Below are 19875 nucleotides of genomic sequence, written 5' to 3'. Positions count from 1 at the left end.
GACCCGTCAGATTCTGTGATGTTAGAGGGTCAGCTTGAGACAAAAACTGATGGACTGACCAAATATTGACAGATGAAATGTTATGACCCCAACACACCAAGCTGAGAGTGAGCCGTTGGTCAATGTCAGGCTGTTGGTGAGCGTCTGTCGCCCTATTTTTTGCAGTGAATTTGGCACCAGTTGGCTTTTTTTTCGGGGTATTCACCATGTTGAATTGGCATCGGAGACAGCGGAGCCTGTCTGAGAATGACATCGCTCTGATTGGCAGTTCAGCTCAGCGCATGAGAAGAGAAACGGAAGTGAGAAAAGCAAACAGCTAAAGTCAAGAGATCAAAACAAACTTGTTATAATTGGTAACATAACTTGTGTTAGCCATTGAGCTCTTTAGCAGAAACAGCTCATAATTGTTTGTGTTATATTTGCTGCCGCATGGTAAATATAATTTGTTCTTTCTACATGGGGTTGTGTTGTTAATGTACTAACTGGCTAACTAGCGTCTTTAATCCGAAGTGTCGGTTTTTTGGTTTTCCTTTTGGAATAACAAATTTAGACTACGGCCACCTGCTGGTGTGGAGAGTTATTTCCTGTTACATAGGTGCAGAATGTGTGTGCTAGTTGGCTGATGGCTGTTCAGCAACACAATTGGCATTTGTCGTCACTAGTTCTTTGATGTCCGGGCCTTCAACTAGGTTGCCTGACTTCCTTCTTTGCTCCCATTACGAGAACTACTACCACTCGAGGTTGCTGTCTAAGGATGAACCCAAATATGGGTTGTAATTACTGCTTGTACAAACGACCTGTGTGGTCATATATTTGAGGACAGTGTCGAAATTTGTGACTCATCAGATTCCGTAACAGTAGAGGGTCAGTTCTTGTAGAAGGACTGATGTACTGCCAGATATTGACAGGGCTCCATGGACAGACCTATCCACACATGGTCAATAGTCTCCTCTATCACAGCTAACAAAGTTTGTGACTCAGTCTGCATATTATGGGGTATTATGGGCTCTGTGTCATTGCAGTAGTATCTAGGTATTTAAATACAATGAAGGCACCATTTTTGGTGACACAACACATTAAGTCACTGTGATAAGTGGCGATGTTGCCAAATTTCCCGATTAGGCCACACAGTCGATGGGTCAGAGATGTCAGCGTAACACTGTGATGTGAGCAAATATTTGTCGTTGTAGAAATCTAGGGGGACGCTCAGAAATAGGTCAACTATTTGCACATCCTCTCTGGTAGAGGAACGAAAAGCACATGCTTTACACCCAAAGAAAGCCCCGAAGAAAAAAAAAAAAGTTTTTCTGTGCATAAAGATTTTGGTAATAAAAAGTTCAGTCCATCACTGCAGAAGCTGCTGAAAATTCCCGGCCCTATAACCTAAGACTAATTGTGTTCTGCTAGATTGCTCCCAACTAATCAAGAGCTTCCTCCTTCCTGTCCTCCCCTGCTGAAAATGATGATCAATGGCTCTTGTGGACGTGCGACATCGGTTTGGGTTGTCTCGGTGGTGACTGGTTTTCACAGGTAATGATGCTAAATTACACAACTGGGAATAAAGGAGGCTAGTAAGTCATCCATCAGGGGCTAGTTTATATGAGCTGCCACGAGAGGCATTATTCAAACCCCAGTCCACTCAAACACATAGCTTTCTGTCCCTATAACCCCCCCCCCGTCTCTCACACACACACACACACACACACACACACATCTCCACACAGACACACACAGTTTGCCACGAGCTACCAAAGGGGACATCTCATTCTTTTATCCACGGCGAGTCATTGTGGTGGTGTCAGCTGGTGCCGTCTCTTTTATCACACTGGAAGCTAATGGAAGCAGCAACTGCAGGAGGTGGGGGAGAAGATGCAGGCACAAACACACACACACACACACACACACACACACACACACATAAATACACACAGAGCCATAAGAGGTTGGGGAGATGGGGCGGGTGGGCACGCCAGGCCCCGGGGCAAGAGCTGTTCTGTGGTGATGTTTTTCTTGCCGAGGCCTCTCTATCAGCTTGTGTTTCTGACACTCCATAAACCAAAAGGAAGGGCCTCGGATGCTTTTCTCTCATTCACTCTCTTTTACTGTAATGTTCAGTTCCTTTTCACCCCTGTGATACAGCTAAGCTGGGTCATACTCACCCGAAACAACCAAAGAAGAAACACCTGGCCTCATTTTCACTAAGCAAAAAATGAATCCAGCTATACAACACTTTTTTCCACCTAATCCCTGCCTGTTATTTTATTGGTTGCACATTTTCCTGTGTCTCTTGACTAGAAATACTCTACGGACAACAACAGGGTTTATCTACAAGAGCGAGAACAATAGCCAATTACTGCAGGAGGATTCAGCGCAGCATACGTCTTTTGATAGGATAGTTGGGTTGACCTAATTTCCCGATAACAGCGTCAAAAAGCACGGGGGCCGCTACTTTAAACACACATGCTACGAGGGACATATTGCCAGGCATGTATTGTATTTATATTTTCTATAACTCTTTATTTTTTCAGTCTTTTTCTGTTTGTATAACATAACAATCGTGCTTTATCATGTGACACCATTTAGATACATATCATGTTTATATTATGTTTTACATTAGGCAGTGAGACAGTTAAAAATATACAAAACAATATTGTTTTACTAGACATAGTTTCTATTTTTAATATAGTCGTCAGTATCTTCATTGTCATCATCATCTCGTATATTTCTGTAAGATATGTGCTTTAGCTTCTGTGATCAAAATATTATTGCAGAAAACAGCAACTCCATTTTTTCAACATTTAGACAATAACTTCCAATGTATTACAGACATTCACAGTTACATGTTTTACACGGTACAGTTTTACAACAAAGTTCCAGAGAAAACTGTGGTAGAGTTAACTTTATACAAAATTCACAGGACATGAACTGTAGCCATTTCACATTTTCGCTCAGTTGTTTTGCTTTTCAAAGTAAACATGTTCTGTTCAACCAGGTGCCTTTCACAGTAGCTGCCATAGAAGCAAACTAACATTGTCCTAACACGCCATGGCAAAAGTCTGGGGAAATTAAAGCTTTGTGCTTTTCATTAGTAAAGCAAAGACAACATAAACAAAATGAGAAACAGACCACTTGCTTACTGGCCTGCACTTATACATCTACATATGTATTGCTGAATACATATTGATCAAACTATGATTGATCGTTACACATAAAGAAAAAATAATGACTGTACTTAAACACAGAGTTGGTCCAGGTTTTTGTGCTAGCATATAAAGTTGTATTTTGTAGTTCTGCCCAGTCATGTAAACAGACTATGGCTTAGTTGAAATTGGTGTTCTGGCTTAAGGCCGTCTCTGTTCATCTTCTTTTTTTTTTTTTCTTTTTTTGTTTGTTTGTTTGTTTGTCAGGAGACATTTCAGAAATTATTCACTGATGTTCCTGAGGAAAGCATGCAAAACGTAAACAGGATTGACTGTCAGCATTAAGGGATAGTCGATGTTTGTAAAATCACTTTTCTAACCCTGTGCTTTTTTTTTTTCTCTTTATTGTACTTCTTTGTACCCTGTGCTTTGCCCACCGAACACTAAATGGCATAGTTTTTGCTTTTGTCTGCCTATTGATTTTGGTCCTCCATCACAACACATATAGTATAAAACATCCTAAAAATAATTCTAAAAATGTTTCGATCACATAAAAGTTTTCCCTTTTTTTTGTGTTTGTTTTTCATTTTTACCGAAAAAAAAGGAAGGAAAAAATAACAGTCTCTCTCACACACAAAATCTTTTGCGACACATACTGGATTGCTCCAGAGCTCCTAAACATGAACTTCTTATTGGCATTGTGCTTACTCAGAGCTCCCCGCTCGCGTTGAGGCCGGTAGTTTACCTCACAGAGTGCAACGTTTGGAAAAGAGACAACTGTGTGAGGTTTAGTAAACATCCACAATAAAAATTGACGCCATCCTTTGCACTCTTCAATGATGTCAATTTTGTTCACTACTTCATCTACTATATTCACACGGTATTTACTTGAGTCATGAAGATATTCAACAAATCTCTAATCTATATCTCTATGTTTTTTTCTTTTCTCACAGTATTACACAGTATGTTTACATTTTTTTAAACTCGGATTTATGGTTGTATTTGTGAACACTAACAGTCTTTGATATTGTTTTCAGAATGCAAACCAACAATAAGACATCATTGGCTTGATTTTACAAATGCAGAAAAATTAAACATGGTTTGAAAATCTGTTTTGATCACATATTGCCCCTGGAGGTAGGTGAATCAATTAAAATCTTGGAAGTCCTTTGTAATGTTCTCTTTTGTCTACATGCTCCATGAGGGTTTCTTTGTTGTCTACACGTTGGCCTCTGCATTGGTCAGGTTAGAGGTCGGGCTTGTTGGGTTTGGGGGGTTAACTGGCTCCGTCGGGCTCGCTGGGTTGGACGGCGGGCTGGTCGGGCTAACAGTTATAGTGGTGGGGTTAGCCGGACTGGCTGTGGTGGTGGTGGTAGTGATGGTGGTAGTGGGACTAGTCGCCGGGTTCACCGGGCTAGTGGCAGTGGCTGGATTTGCTGGTGGAGGAGCAGGGTTGGCGGGGGTCACGGGGCTGGTTGAGTTGACAGGAGCTGGATTGGTGGGGCTGGCAGGTTTCGCTGGGGCTGGGTTGGCAGGGCTAGCGGTGTTGGATGGATTGGCAGGGCTGGACAGGTTGGCGGTGTTGGTCTCCGCCTGCTGCTCAGGTCCATTCTCCTGAGGTCGCCTGACAACAGCAGGAGGCTGAAGCATTATCCGAAGTCGCTGGAAGAGGAACACAACACAAATTAATTACATAAGAAAAGGGGTATGTTATAATGTTGTAAAAGTATTGATTTATAGATACATACTAACTCTGAACATTTGAAACATTTTCAATTAGGTGTGGGTGAAAAATTGATACAGCAAAGTATCGCGATATTTTACATGGCAATATTGTATCGATACATGGAGGCCAAGTATTGATTTTAATTATCAAATAAATGATATTGCAAACACAAAATTAACTTGTGGTAACCTACTAGAATAAAAAAGGAATTGCTTTTTCAATCCACTAGATACATCTTGCTGCAACAAAATTATTAAAGTGAGATGAACAGACACAAAACGTTATAGATAAAACAGATGTTGACCAAGGTTTCCTTTAGGGACATAATTTGGGGGAAAAAAAGGTAATAAAAGAAGGCCGTAAAAAAGGTAATAAAAAAAATCTATGTTATTGTTATATTCAACATATCTCAAAACATTTAGAATCGCAATACTCTTGTATCGTGATTTAAGTATCGTGATATTATCATATCAAAGAGCATCTGGTGATCCCATGCCCAGTTTCAATACTAATAATTTTCCACACTATCAATACACCGGAACCAGCTGCACTTTGTCACTCTCTCTTATTGTTTACGCTTACTACAGTCATTCTGTTGCTAATAACCAAGAAAAGTTGTCATCATAATGTTATCGTCTTTTCATATTTATCTTTTAATAAAAATCTTATACTTTCAGTTCGGAGTGTAAGAAAATATAGATACTCTTGAGTATCCTGATGTAATCTGCCTTCAGCCATTTGACTCTTCCACTCCAACGTAACAACACATTGCTAGTGTGTTAGTGACTGTAATAAAATACAAATGCTAATTCAACTTTTTTACTTAATGCATGTGGCGGCGTCTTCTTTATATCAGTGGTCTTCAATGTTTTTCAGGCCAAGGACTCATTAGCACAAAGAGAGATGGAGCAGGGACCCCTATTGTGTATACTGTATAAAACTGAGTCGCACTTAAAGTAACACTCTGAATATTTTTGGGTCTTCTCTCAATTGCGCTTTCCCATAGTTGCAAAGTCAGCAGCACTTGTAGCATCGCTAAGTGCATTAGCTTTCCCATCTGCACTTTAGCTGGTGGTTTCTGAGGTAGATGGTATGACAGTGTCTCTTACCCAAAAAGTTACAAAACAATCCTTTGTAGCTCACAAAAATGTCCTTACATTTGGATTAATAATACAGCTAATTGGCTGATTTGTTTCAGTAGTGCGTGAATGTTAGCTAACTACTTCAAGTCAATGTCATTTTTAAGTGCCGCACAGTGATTTAGCTTTAGCTAGCTCACATGATTGTATCCTATCATCATATAAAGTTAATTTTTTTAAGGAATTGGATGATTTATCTTTGCTAATAATATGTTGGATTCATATTAATGTTTCTTTTCAGACAGATTTTACTTTTTGAAAGAAGAAAAAAACTTAAATTAAAACTTTGCACAGACCTCCTGTTGATCGCCCAGGATTTATACTATACTATCACAATACATCACCTTACTTACAGCATCATGATATATCGCAATATACTGTTACCCCTGTATCATGATACGTATCATATCGCCAATTTATTGCCAATACAAAGCCCTACCTTTAGTGTTCGTTTTTCCTCATAGTGTCAAAAAATAGCATCAAATATTTATATTTTTAAAGGTATTGTATCAAAGTTAGAAATTCCAGTATCATAACAACACTAGTTTGTTAGCTTGCAGAGACAAAATAGATCATAAGCTAGAAATCTGGCAACACAAACTAGCAAGACCTGTCACGTCCTCACAAACCCAACAGACAGTTCACTGCTTACCTCTTTGTAAGTGCCCTTGAGTCCGAGATACATATAGATCATGTACCCTGGTATGAGAACCATGGAGGACAGCGCCATGAGCCAGCCCACTCCCTGACCCCAGCCTGGGAACACATAGTCTCCCATTGTGAGAGGAACCATTTGTATGGCGCTGAACAAGAACACCCCCTGTGGGAGACAGGAGACGCTTTATGCATCCTGACACCGCTGACTGCAGGCAGCGCTGTCTCGGCCTGACATGGCTGCAGGCAGGTAATATTGACTTTATTTATTGTTTCATTTTTCATGTCATGACTTTAGATGTACGGTTGTATTAGTTCAGAGTACTCACACCGACGATGAGAGGGGTGAACACGACCCAGCACAGCTTCCACCACACACAGGGCTTGTAGCCAATCATCTCCTGGATGTTGTCATAGAACTTGTTCACACCTGCGAGACAAATGAATCTATGATCAAAATATTCATATCCAATTTATTTCAATTTGCAGCCGGTCCGCCATGCATGATGATGAGGACGGTGAGGTGGAACACATGAGTGCTCATGACCTTGAGGCTGAACAGCGTTTGAAGATGCGCAAATAATCTCTGGATAGGTGTGACGCTTTTTAACCTTCATGTTCACCACGACTTTTCATACATGTGATATTTCACTAACTTGATTTGTTAAATTGTAAAAGAAATATGCAAATTTGAAAGTTAATTTTATTCCCATATTGCATGAAACACTGATGATACACACCGTAGCACCAGGATATGGAGATGCATTCAAAGAAGACCAAGAACAGCAGACACATTCCACTGGCAGAGTAGTAGTCAAACAGTTTGAACACATAGATTCCACCCTGGTTGCAGAAAAATGGGATGTGTTATAGTGTTATAAAACAGCATAACACACTCTGGTACTGTATTTGATGCCATTAAGAGAACAAGTCAACATTTAAATTGCCTCCTGCCCACCACAGACTGTAGATTTCACTTGTATCTTTTAATTACATCTTTCAATTCTGTTACTCACTTATTGAATCCCATGCCATTAATAGTGCACAAGAGAGCTGTCCCTGCTGTACCTGTGTGATGTTTGAAAGTCCGATCACATAAGACACCAGACAGACAACCGCGATGAAGATCTCTCGTCTACCCCTAAGCACTCGGGGAAACTCGTCCACCAGAGCGGTGATGAAGCCTTCAACAGTGCAGAACTGAAGGACAGAGAAACAGCAGTGAGTGTGAATGTGCTGCTGCTTTTATGCTCTGTTGTTTTTCTTAAATATATACAGTATATTTATGTTTCTGTAGCACGTAGAGGTCTGAGAATATTTTGCAAAATGCATTCTTCACCGAGCAAGTTTTATTTTAGTGCTTAGGCTGACTGATGATGACAAATGACAAAGAGTTGCAGTGTGCACCAAACCATGGGACAGCAACACTAACGCAATCTTCTGAATGACCAAGCATCCACTTCTTGGAGGCCATTTTGGTAATAGCTCTGTTATGCAAAGACTATTTAATTTAATTTATGTCTTTTACTTTTGAAGCACTGGTGGTCAAACCCAACTGCATGCATACATTTTTTTTTCTCGTCTCCGTGGCCTCATTCGAACCCAAATATCATACACAAAAGGAAGAAACACAGACAGGGAAACCTGCGGGCACATGGAGGTGATAAAGTTGCATTAAAAAGACTTGACAGCCGATGTCAAAGCTCAGCTATATCTGTCCACGAGAGGCAAATTGCATGCTTATCATGCAGAGAGCAGGGGTGAGCTGCATGATATGTACCTGCATTTAAATATTTAGGTCAGCCCATGAGCAGATCATCTCCAAGCCCCTTACCTGGCTGTCTATCCCCAGCATGAGCAGCATGGAGAAGAACAGAATGGCCCAAAGAGGAGACACTGGCAACTGGGTTACAGCCTCCGGGTAGGCCAGAAAAGCTAAGCCAGGACCTGGATAGTGAAAAGGAAAATCATATTTCATCAGGGTTACTCTCATCAGACTCTGTTATGACCACAAACACACATATTCACGACAAAGTGATGACAAATGCGGCGTTTTGCGATCAGTATCAATGACAGTGCACTTTTGTTTTGTGCAGAGACAGAGGAAGACATGTACACAATCTGTAGTTACCTGAAGCTGCTACGTCGGCAATGGGTCTCTTTGTCACATGTGCCATGAAGCCAACAATAGAGAAGATTACAAAGCCAGCAAACATGCTGGTACATGAGTTGATGCAGCACACAATGATAGAGTCTCTGGGGAGAGGAAATATAAAATAGGCCTGTTGTCAAAGATTTAAGTTCACTTGTTTTTGTTTTTCTGTATCAAGCTTTCCCCGAGATCAGAAACAGTAGCTGTGAGAATGCATTGCTGCTATTAATTCCTTTTGATCATACAGATGTTTGGCAAAAAATCACCATTTTTATTGTTTACCGCAGACATAAACAGATTTCATTGAAGAGCTCAGGACAAATAATAAAAATTCTAATGTTTCTAGATGCGGAGAGATGGATCCATTTGAAACAAGGACACAAAATGAATGCAACTATTTTTACGTAACTGATTGTTTATGTGACCCAGAACCATGGGGCTGCTGGAGAAAACACTCAGGCTTTGCAATCATACTTGTTTTTTTTCCCTCTTGCACGCACACCAACAGCAAGAAACAGCCTTCTCCTTGGATTGTTATTACATTCATGCCAGCAACTCGCATTAATAAGACCCTTTAAGGGCTCTTACCAAGTATCCTTGAATAAGGTCTTTATTAGGGGCGTCTAATATAGCAAAATAGCAGCAATTTAATTACTGCCATCTTCAGCCAGTGCAATTTGCTCTGATACTTAAAATCCAGCAGCAATCTCTGTCTCTTTCTCACAGATTATCTCTTCTCATGAAGCATCACAAGTCTTACCTGTAAACATTGTTATTGAAAGGGTTATAGCTGCCCAGAGCTATAAGTGACCCCAATCCCAATCCGTAGGAAAAAAAGATCTGGGTAGCTGCATCCAGCCATACCTGACAAAGGAACACAAGCATTTAGCTACGTGACGCCGAGCTGTGCTCACTCAGGCGTGCAGTACATAGGTATGAATCATACGCTGATGTGTCGTTACCTCTGATTCTTTGAGCTTTTCAAAGTTAGGGGTGACATAGAACATAATTCCATCGCTAGCTCCAGGTAGAGTCACCCCACGGATGAAGAGAATAAACAGCATGAAGTAGGGATATGTAGCTGAGAAGTAAACCACCTATGAATGTGAGAGAGAGCAGGATCAGCATTGAGTCTTTAGCAAATTTATGATGCGTACAGAGATTGTAAAATTTAAATTCACCCCACTATTCAGATATTTTCATGGAAAGCTGTTAAGATTTTCTAGATTTATTTCCTTCTGTCTCTCTCTTCCACACAAAGAAGCAAAACATAAAGAGACCAAATATTCAGCAAAGAAAACACACTGCACCTTTCACTTGTGCATTTTATGACACTACTGTGCAAGCAATTTGTGAGCAAAGTGTGCAGGGGGATGGGGGTATTTTGTGACCAAAACAAATTTTATTTGCCATGGTCACGTGATGCACTAGACTTTCGAAATGTGGCACCACAAGGGAGGGAAACTGCTCCAAGTGAAGGGAGAGGACAAAACCAGATTGTAGCGAATGGCTGTTTGTTGCTCCTCCTATCATGAATCCACACTCAGTATAGACACCGTGTCAGGAGAATTGGACTTAGAGGAGCCATGATGAGGCAGAGCAGGATTAGTGAACATGACTGTTTGATGTCTCTTACTTTAAAATCAATCTGGACAATGCTGACTGCAGCCTAAATGATTGATAAGGTGATATTAGACTGATTAATATTGCATGGCTGTCACATACTGCTTATTGGGAACCAGCAGAGCACAAGAGGGTCTTGGGACACCCAAATCTGGTCTTACCTTCCCTGTCCAGCTAACCCCTTTCCAGATACAGAAGTACACAAGGACCCAGGCGATGGCCAGTGTTATTGCCAGTGGCACTCGAAGCTGGCCTGGTTTTTCCAAGCCATCGGTCATTTCATGCATGTTGCGCCTATAAGTCAGAGCGAGCAACAATGAGACTATTATACACACAGTGAAATAAGCATGCAGCAGAGGAGGCTGTCTTTTATGTATCTCGGGGATGCATGCAGGATAAAGCTCTGCTGTTGAGAAAAGCAAGAGAAAAGCAGTCAATATCTTACTCCCAAAACTCCACCACTGCACTGGTGAGATTAGTGGTATCCAGAATGGAGTGGTTTGTATAACATTTGTCTGTGTTCCATGGATTGTTACATGAGCTCCATGGAAGTTCCTGTAAAACAAAAATTACAATTTTTTTCCCAGCTGCTTTGACACATTTATGGATTTGAAAATTTCTTGCAGGCATCACAGCTCCTAATACAACAACCTTGACCCTACGTTGGCTTTTTATGAATCACATGAGCACGCTGCGTGATACTTACAGTGGTGAAGGAGTTGTACAGGTAGTAAATGGCCCAAGAAATTATTACAATGTAGTAAATGTTAAGCCAGAAGGACAGGACAGCTGCTGCAAGGCCCACACCTATCATAAAGAAATGAATTAAGCAGTGTAGTAAAACTATCATTGGGTATGTGCATGTGGCCTCCATAAATCCTCAGTATAAAGCACCAAATATCATATATTTTTTTGTATTTAACAGGCCTGGTACCAAGAAAATAACGTCCAGATATATTTAGTTTGAGTGAAGTATACCTTTAAACATAGGAGCCAGTTTCCACACACCAAGCCCTCCAATTGAGGTGTATTGACCAAGGGAGCATTCCAGTAGAAACAAGGGGACCCCAGCAAATATGAGGGTCAAAAAATAGGGAATCAAGAAGGCTCCTGGATAAACAAAAGTAGATTAAGTTATGCATTTAACAAAAAAAGCACAGCACTGACGCATTAGTTAAACCACCACAGCACAAATGTGATTTAATTAGGGTTGTAAGTGTTTATGATATTCATTTTTTGCATGTAATCGACACGGCCAATTAGGTAGGCTCGACTATGTGTGCATCATGGAGCTGAATGGGGCCGTGCAGTTTGCTTAAAATTAGCTGAGAGGAAAAAAAATCATGTTTACCTCCACCGTTTTTCCCACAGAGATAGGGAAATCTCCATACGTTTCCCAGTCCAATTGCATAACCCACACACGACAGAAGAAAATCAAATTTGCCCCCCCATGTCTCTCTATCAGGCAATTCCTTTTTCTGCTTTTCGGGTTTCACGTCCAGTGACTTGGGCTTGTCATTATTAGTGGCCACCTCGTTCAGTTCTGTGACTTGTCCATCCGTTTTGGTGCCGTTCGTCGCCATGTCTCTGGATTTGGCAGAGGTCCTGGCAGTCGGACGGGAGGCTTCAGCACCAGTCCACGTAGACAGCAGCTTCGCGGTTTTTAGACCTAACCTTTGGACCAAATGTCTGGAGATGAAGCCTGTGCACACACGGCTCGTCAGTCGCCGTTAACCTGGAATCGTGAATAGAGGATTTTGGTCGGTTTTTCAGGAGGCGCTGATTCCTTGTAAAGCAAACACATCTTTTTTTTTTGCACACATTTACTCCTCGGCACAATACAACAACATGAATACAATCTAAATATACACTCTTAATGCAGCTAAAAACGCACTCTAAAGCATCTCGTGAACATTTGGCTCCCTGACAAAAATTTCATTCATATCAGACTCAGCAAACACCAAAAAAAAAAAAAAAAAACCCATCGATGGCAAAGTCATGCTGGACTTGCTCCCATAACTAAAAACACAGACGACAGATTGCGCGTAAATTACCAGCAGCCAAAACCAGATCAGCACACACATGATAGCCTAAACAAAGTCTGCAATTAAATCAGCCAAAAAAAGAAAACGGAAATTGCCATCACTGACATCAACGGGTGGAAAAACAGAAAACTTTAAGACAAATTACAAGATCCAAAACATGCACTCGAAGCGGCAAGACGCACCGTGGCAATAGCAAATAGCCTATGATAATTAAGCATAATGAAGTGGAGTCCACCAATTACCACCTGCAGATTCTCCAAACAGTTCTCCACATACGGATTTGCAAGCAGCGGGGATACAGAGAGGTCTCAAACAAACTGGAACACAAAACGCATAGTGGAGACAAAGGGATGTCCAATGCGTAAAAGCTTTACGCATCCGGCTGCACGAATAGCCACCCCATTCTACCCGATTAATTGAGAACCAAACATGTTATTAAACGCACGAGAATGCGTCTCCACATTTCTGCACCATCCAATAGACGAGCAAACAGCAATCAATTCTGCATTTAATTGGCTGTGGCGTGTAGGTGCAGAGCTCCTCATGCAGTCGTTACATTGACCCCAGCAACACACACTGACAGTCTCATTCACAATTTAATCGCACTCACTATCGCTGCAAAGGCAAAGAAAAACAAAGAATCATGCACTAACCAGTTTGCACGGGGGCTCAAACACACGCAGACAGACGCGAGAATTCAGCAGCCAGTTTACTCACAATGAATCTGTGCTCTGTGCCGCCGAAGATACGCTGCCTGCTGCCACAGATCTCGAAACGAGGTATCCGTAGATTCCTCCTGTGGGTGAAGTTGTAAACTCCCAATATTTCTTGCAACATAAATAGATTTTACTTCCATTAAAAGACTTAAAGGGACCATGCAGCGTTAGAGGTGTCCAAGCAGGAGCTGTCCAGCGGGGAGCAGTGCTGAAGACCAGGAGGAGGAAGAGGAGGAGGAGGAGGAGGAGGTGGTGGTGGTGGTGGTGGTGGAGGAGGAGGCTGAATCAACACGGGCAGCAGCCGCTTCGCCTTGTGCGACTGTCTAACATCAACAACCAGAGACTCAACTCCCATCTACACAGCCTCAATGTCATCTCAAAGTCGCCCCCCCTCCTTCCTCCTCCTCCTCATCCTCATCTATAGGCTGCACTGACAGCGCACTTGCAGCGTGTTTATTTTTATATACATATATATCAAATCCGTCCACTCTTTCCTCTCATTTTAATAAACACAAACAATGAAATATTCTTATTTTTTATTCTTATTATCTTCTATAAATTGGCAAGTTTTGCAGAGCATACAAATTGGCTGACAATAAAGATAATTTCAAATAAATATTGGCCACTTTTGGGGCTTTTTACAAACACTTTATCCCAGGTGGTTTCTCCCTAAACACTTTTAGGATTCAGCTGTTTAAAATGCAATTATCTCTACACCCATGCCCCCCCTCCAACCAAAAAGAGCACCCCCTCCCCTCCAGTAATGAAATGTATGGTCGAGGTGCAAAATGGAAACATATGGAGGGTAATATAAGCAGCATGATCAGGTCCCAACCGCGTCTGTGTGGAAGGTGAGGCCAGTCAGCGGCTGTCTGCAAATCTGGCAAATTGTGATAAAGGGAGCCCGTCAATAAAGGGAGGGAACATTGGCTGGTTGTCTAACTCAGCCTGTAATCGTCCAAAGCCCGACGTCTGCCACAAATGAGGGGATGATATGAGGACTGTGAGATCATTATTTAAAACAAAGACAAATGAACAAAGGTAAAGAAAGAAATGGTTAAAGAAAGGAGGGAAATGGCCACAGAGGAGTGGATCCAGCCGCGGATTTTTATTCCCCTCTTCTTTTTTTGTCTACAGAAACCATCCGGAAAGTGAAATACAAGAAGTAAACATGTCTTTAAGGAGCAGTTCGTGGATTTGACGCGCACCGGTAAGTCATCCACAGCATGCACACATAGATAGGCCCACTTGTTTGATTTGCTTTTAAGTTTTTTTCCATCAGATCAGCTGTTTTTCTCGCGTGAGCTGTGATGTCACTGCTTTTCTACATTTGAAGGCTTTTGTTTTCAAACTCCACGTGCGCCGTCACTTAGTCTCCTGCTTAAAATCTCAACACGTACACGCACAGCTTCTTCTTTTTTTTTTTTTTAATTGAAGTCCCAGACTGAGCCGAGGTCGAGGGAGTGCACACTGACTGTGGTGCAAACTTCTGGAAACGCTCTGGCAGCGAGATCAGGAGCATTCAGACTCCAGTGCGAATGTTCCCATCACAGGCTGAGAGGGCACCAGATGGCAAACCAATGAGGGGTGAACTAACCTACTAAACGATACCACATGAAATGCAGCATTTAAAATCCCATCTGGGTTTGCCGTCCCTGCGGACACGGGGTGTGAAACATGACACATATTTATACACCTGCTGATGGAGCACGCAGGCATGTCCAAATAGGCTGGTGACATGTGCGCCGCAGCCAACTGACCTCCTAACCCCGCAGCTTTGGTTTGATGCAGCTCACTGCCCTTTTCACCAGCAGCAGCAGCAGCACCCCCCCCCCCCCCCCCCCCCCCTCCCTTTTAATTTCAGTCGGAAGCTTGTATTTGGCTCCTTGTGAATGCTGCTGTATGTGCTCCATTAGGCTGGGATTACTTGTCCTTTCTTGTAATGGCTTTTAGAGTATGTGACTGAGATTGAGTCGTGGTGCTGCCACTCTTTACTGGCCCATTGGCTGTAAAATTATCTTAATGTTGGGGAAGGTTTTGCAGAAGGAGGCAGCCAAGGTGCAGCACTTAACACTGTAAAATCCATGCTGGTCTTTTGTCATTTATTTAGGCTTTTATGCACAATTGTTGCCATCATTGTATTAAAAATGTGACTATATACACCAAATTTTTCTTCAAGCAGGGGCGTAGTTGTCTTTTCAACATTGGGGAGGACACACATGAAATCAAGGGGGAATTTTGAGCATCTAAAATTAGAAACAATCACATCCATTGATGAATTTAAGGGCATCATAGAGAATTTGGTGACAGAGACATGCGCTTGTGTTTCTTAGGTGTTGTTTTATTGTGGATTTTTGTATTATATGTTGCATTTGTTGCATTTTAATGTGCTTTAAATGGCTGCTACCTTGGCCAAGTCTCTCTTGTAAAAGAGAAATTCAATCTCAATGGGGCTACCTGGTTAAATGAAGGTTAAACAAAGGAAAATAAATTAAAATTAAGCACTTACTTTCCTGTATTCCAGCAATTTTTATGCACCAATTTGTGCCTTTTCTGCACCAATTTATGGTGCAGATGTCTTTAATTCTGTCAAAATCAAAGTTGCTACCTTTATGTATTTTTTTTTTGGGGGGGGGGCAAATGCACATGTTCTAAATATTAAAAGGGCCATGTCCCCTGCATCCCCCCCCCCCCAATGTGCACCTATGTATTCAAATAATGTATTATTATCAATTGAGAAATTAAATTAAATCAAAAATAACTGACCTAAATATAGAATTTAATGCCCAGTTCATTGGTTCATTTAATAAAAATCATCAAAATAAAATTAAATCAAAGATAAAAATATTATGAAAAATATTATATGACTCCAGTTAAGTGTTTTTTAATTTGGTTTTAGATATAAGCTCAAGAAAAAAATCAGAAACACACAAGGATAGTAATTTTATGTCAAATAAAAAATTTAAAAAAGCCCTCCTCCAGCAGTGTGACAGGCCACTCCACGAATCTGCCCTCCATTTTCTCCCATGATGTCTCCACTTTTTTTTCTTTTCTTTTAATAACCCACCTTGAAATTGTCACTTTAACTGCCCGGTATAATCTCTGTGTGATCCTCTGAGCATCTCCCACTTCACTTTCCAGAATGCATTTTCATGGACTCATATTTCTCAACACCACCAGTCTGCAATTTGAGGCCACAAAATGAACTGATTAGCATGATGATTAGTCATTAGTATGCTAATCATAAGCAATTCACATATTTTATTCATATTGTCGCAGACTTGTTTTTCTCCTTCTGCTGGATTTGTGTACACATCCCATTTTATTTTTTTTATTGTAAACATGCAATCTGATGAGTGAGTGCTGACAATCTACAGTGAGGATGATGATTCTTACATCTCGCCATACAGTCACCATTTGTGCATACAGAGCATACAGATAAGGTAAATTATATAATACATGTGTGATAGCAGAGGTAAATATTGCCTCTTCTCCTTTTGCTGAAAAGCTGCAACATAAAAACTGCACAATAAAATTCACAAAGAATCAACACTAAATATTTACAGACCTCTTGTTTTGACAGCGAGGCAGCCTTCAACAGGGTATTTAAAATATAAATATGTTTTATTAGGTAATCCCACAAAGAGTTACACTGTCAGGAGCCTGGATGTGCAGCCTCTCCTCTGTTGCTGTCTGCTCTTTGTTTTCATCAGCCTCTAACCGTGATTGCTGCTGTACATTTTCCCTGATTTGTGAGTGTGGAGTACAATACCGCTGTGCTGTACCACTTGTGTGTTGATGATAGAGGGATTGGCATACATGTATTGCCTTTTTTCACCAGGGGAAGTAATGCATAACTGAATAACCGCTCACTCAGTATTTCTAAATGTAATTTGGCCTGCCCTCCCGGGGATGATTGATGAAATTTACCTCACACCTGCACGTGCTGTGCAGAGACACCTGAGATGGTCCCTGCATGTGTACAGCTTCTTTTGATAGCCTCCATAGATTCTGGAATCACTTCAAGGCTAGCGGCTCCTATTTGTCTGGGCTTCTTTAGTATAGTATTTGTTTAGCATGACCTAAATTGCTGTGAAGTGAGTGCCTCAGCAGCTCTGTCTCGCCTCTCTCTTCCTCCCTCCCTACGTCTCTCTCTCTGTCTCTTTGTATGCCTCCTTTTCTCTTTCACTCTCTCTCCCTCACATACACACACACACACACACACACACACACACACACACAATTTACAAACAAGCAAAACAAGCTGAGAGGACAGTTTTCTTTCTTTTTTTTTTCTTTTTTTTTTTTTGATAACAAACAGCTTTTGCCAGATATTATTTACATGCGTAGTGAAGTATTGTGGGATGCAGGAATCAGTGAGGTGGGCTGGCCAATGATATTTCAGGAATAGTGAGTGAATCATCTACCAAATTTGTGGAGCATGCTCTGTCTCTCTCCTTGGGGTTTTTTCCATTCTTTCTTTCTTTCTTTCTTTCTTTCTTTCTTTCTTTCTGTCTTTCTTTCTTTCTGATTTTACCTTCCTGAAGGGATCAACTATGCAAAGAAGTTAAATCCCACGGCTGCAAAAGACTAGCTGTTTTTCCTTTTTTTCTCCTCCGTTGGGATTCTGATGTAGCATTTGCCAGTCATTCAAAAGAAAATGCCGTTTCCACAAATCCATGGCATTAGACAGCCATGATTCAAGAGACATTCAGCCTAGTTGCAGGTTTTACATGTTTGGCGTCGACACGTCAGGACGGGGACAGGTACTTGTGCCGATCTGTTGACAGCCCTGTGTGACAGCCAGCACACGGTGTGGATTTAGTAAACATATGACCTCCATGATAACCAGTATGGGGGCACTAAATCGCTTCAAATTTTGTACATGTGTTGCTAGGCAACAGCATAATCGGTCTCCGTCTCTCCCTCCTTATATGGCTCTCTACTGGGACTGCTGTGCTGCTATCATTGAAAATGGTTAATTAACTTCTACAAAAAGTCCATTAATGGTGCAGATTAGGCTTCTGAGGGTTAAAAAGCACATCTAGGCACAGGCACAGAAATACATGCCGACATACAAACCCAAGTCAGAGATTAGGAGAGCCTTTGAAATGAATTATCCTGGAACCATGCATCTGCTTGTATTCGAGCAACAGCAGCTGAAACGACTGTTATAAACAATATTATCAATATAAAAAAAAAGTTTAAGTGGCAGATTGGACACACTGGCTCCATCGCCGACAAACTCATTTACTGAGATAATCTGCTGTGATTGATTCTCAAAATGAGCAAACAATTTAATACAATTACATTCTGCAACGCTGTCCTGTTAGAAAATAATGTGTGTTCAGACTCAGCATTGTCACACACTAATACTCTAGATTTATTATGTTTGTATGTGTGCAAACACAACACACACACAAAAATGTCTTTTTTTTTTTTTTACTGAACACAGATATTAAGTTGAAATATGACTGATACAGACCTTTTATTCAGTATTTACTGTCTAAAACAACCTTCAAATAAAAAGAAATCATATATATTAGAAATGAATGCAGTATGTATAGAGACGTAGTAGATATGGTACCACACAAAATGTATAGAATATGGAAAAGTGCACCAAAGTTTTCATCATTTACAGGTAAATTCACCCATATAATATATCTCATAATATGTTCATAATAACTATTTGATTAAAATAATTGTTAATTTAAGACAACATCAATAATCAATATATAGCAATTGCAACACAGAATTTTTTTTTCTTTTTTTTTTTTTGGCGACACACCCAGCAGTGTTTGTGCCCCCAAAATGTGGGAAATATGGGTGTATTTTTAGCAACACATTGAGGCGTTTCCAGCGGCAATGCTGCCTCCAAATGTGGGTGCTTTTAGGTGACACATTTAGGTGTTTCCAGCAGCATTTGTGCTCCTAAATCTGGGTGTATTTTTTAGCAACACATGGAGGTGTTTCCAGCAGCATTTGTTCCCCCACCATGGGTGTTTTTTCCTAAGTCCTTAATGTATTTTCAGCAGCATGTGTGCCCCCAAATGTGGGTATATTTTTAGCAACACATAAAATGCAACACATCCAAACGTGTTTTTTGTGACACATTAAGGTGTTTCTAGTGACGTTTGTGCCCCCAAAAATTGGTGTTTTTTGGCAACACATTGAGCCATTTCCAGCATCTTTGCTGCATCCGAATGTGGTTGTGTTTTAGTAAGTCATTGTTGCATTTTCAGTGGCATTTGTGGCCCCAAGCGTGGGTGATTTTTGGTGACATCAAAGCGTTTCCAGCAGCGTTTGTGCCTCCAAAAGTTGTCAATGCATTTCCAATGGCAGTTGGGCTCCCAAACATGGGTGCTTTTGGCGACAAATAGAGGTGTTTCCAGCAGCATTTGTGCGGCCAAACATGCATGTTTTTTTAATGACACTTAGAGGTGTTTCCAGCGGTATTTCTGCCCCCAGACGTGGGTGCTTTTTTAGCAAGTTGTTTCTTAGTTTCCAGTGGCACTTGTGCAACCAGACATGGGTGTTTTTAGCATTATATCTAAGTGGTGTAATGGTGTCTGTGCCCCCAAAACGCAAGTGTTTTTTAGTACCAATCACTGTGTTTCCAGCTGATATTGTGCCACCAAATATAGGTGTTTTAGGCCAAAACATTATCCTTTCCTAAACCA

At 41.0% G+C, this 19875-nt stretch overlaps 1 protein-coding gene across 4 annotated transcripts; it reads right to left on the bottom strand.

Moving 5' to 3' along the window:
- Nucleotides 1-2496: 2496 nt before the first annotated feature.
- On the bottom strand, nucleotides 2497-13545 carry LOC117258276 (sodium- and chloride-dependent GABA transporter 1). 4 transcript variants are annotated; one of them, XM_078169909.1, is made up of 15 exons: nucleotides 13133-13545; nucleotides 11786-12169; nucleotides 11413-11544; nucleotides 11141-11241; nucleotides 10880-10989; nucleotides 10596-10728; nucleotides 9774-9908; nucleotides 9572-9675; nucleotides 8791-8915; nucleotides 8494-8606; nucleotides 7728-7859; nucleotides 7400-7502; nucleotides 6989-7089; nucleotides 6658-6825; nucleotides 2497-4802 (listed from the first exon to the last, which is right to left on the bottom strand). In XM_078169909.1, the coding sequence occupies exons 2-15, from the start codon at nucleotides 12015-12017 to the stop codon at nucleotides 4359-4361; spliced, it is 2133 nt and encodes a 710-aa protein (XP_078026035.1). In that variant the 5' UTR covers nucleotides 12018-12169; nucleotides 13133-13545; the 3' UTR covers nucleotides 2497-4358. The 4 variants fall into 4 exon arrangements, with proteins under 4 accessions (XP_078026035.1, XP_033484903.1, XP_033484904.1 ...); XM_033629012.2 differs by having other exon boundaries at nucleotides 13197-13545; XM_033629013.2 differs by lacking the exon at nucleotides 13133-13545 and adding an exon at nucleotides 12725-12908.
- Nucleotides 13546-19875: the final 6330 nt, after the last annotated feature.

This window comes from Epinephelus lanceolatus, chromosome 8 (assembly GCF_041903045.1).
Source record: "Epinephelus lanceolatus isolate andai-2023 chromosome 8, ASM4190304v1, whole genome shotgun sequence".
NCBI lineage: Eukaryota > Metazoa > Chordata > Actinopteri > Perciformes > Serranidae > Epinephelus > Epinephelus lanceolatus.
Note: the sequence above shows the minus strand (reverse complement) of the source record. Positions and strands in the feature narration are given on the sequence as shown.

Excerpts from the sequence above, each read along its gene's own strand:
- LOC117258276 (XM_078169909.1), bottom strand. The coding sequence starts at position 12,017 with ATGGCGACGAACGGCACCAAAACGGATGGACAAGTCACAGAACTGAAC. Across the intron at positions 9,909-10,595 it reads GGGTTAGCTGGACAGGGAAG|GTGGTTTACTTCTCAGCTAC; the intron begins GTAAGACCAGAT and ends TCACATTCATAG. Across the intron at positions 8,607-8,790 it reads TGCCGACGTAGCAGCTTCAG|GTCCTGGCTTAGCTTTTCTG; the intron begins GTAACTACAGAT and ends TTCACTATCCAG.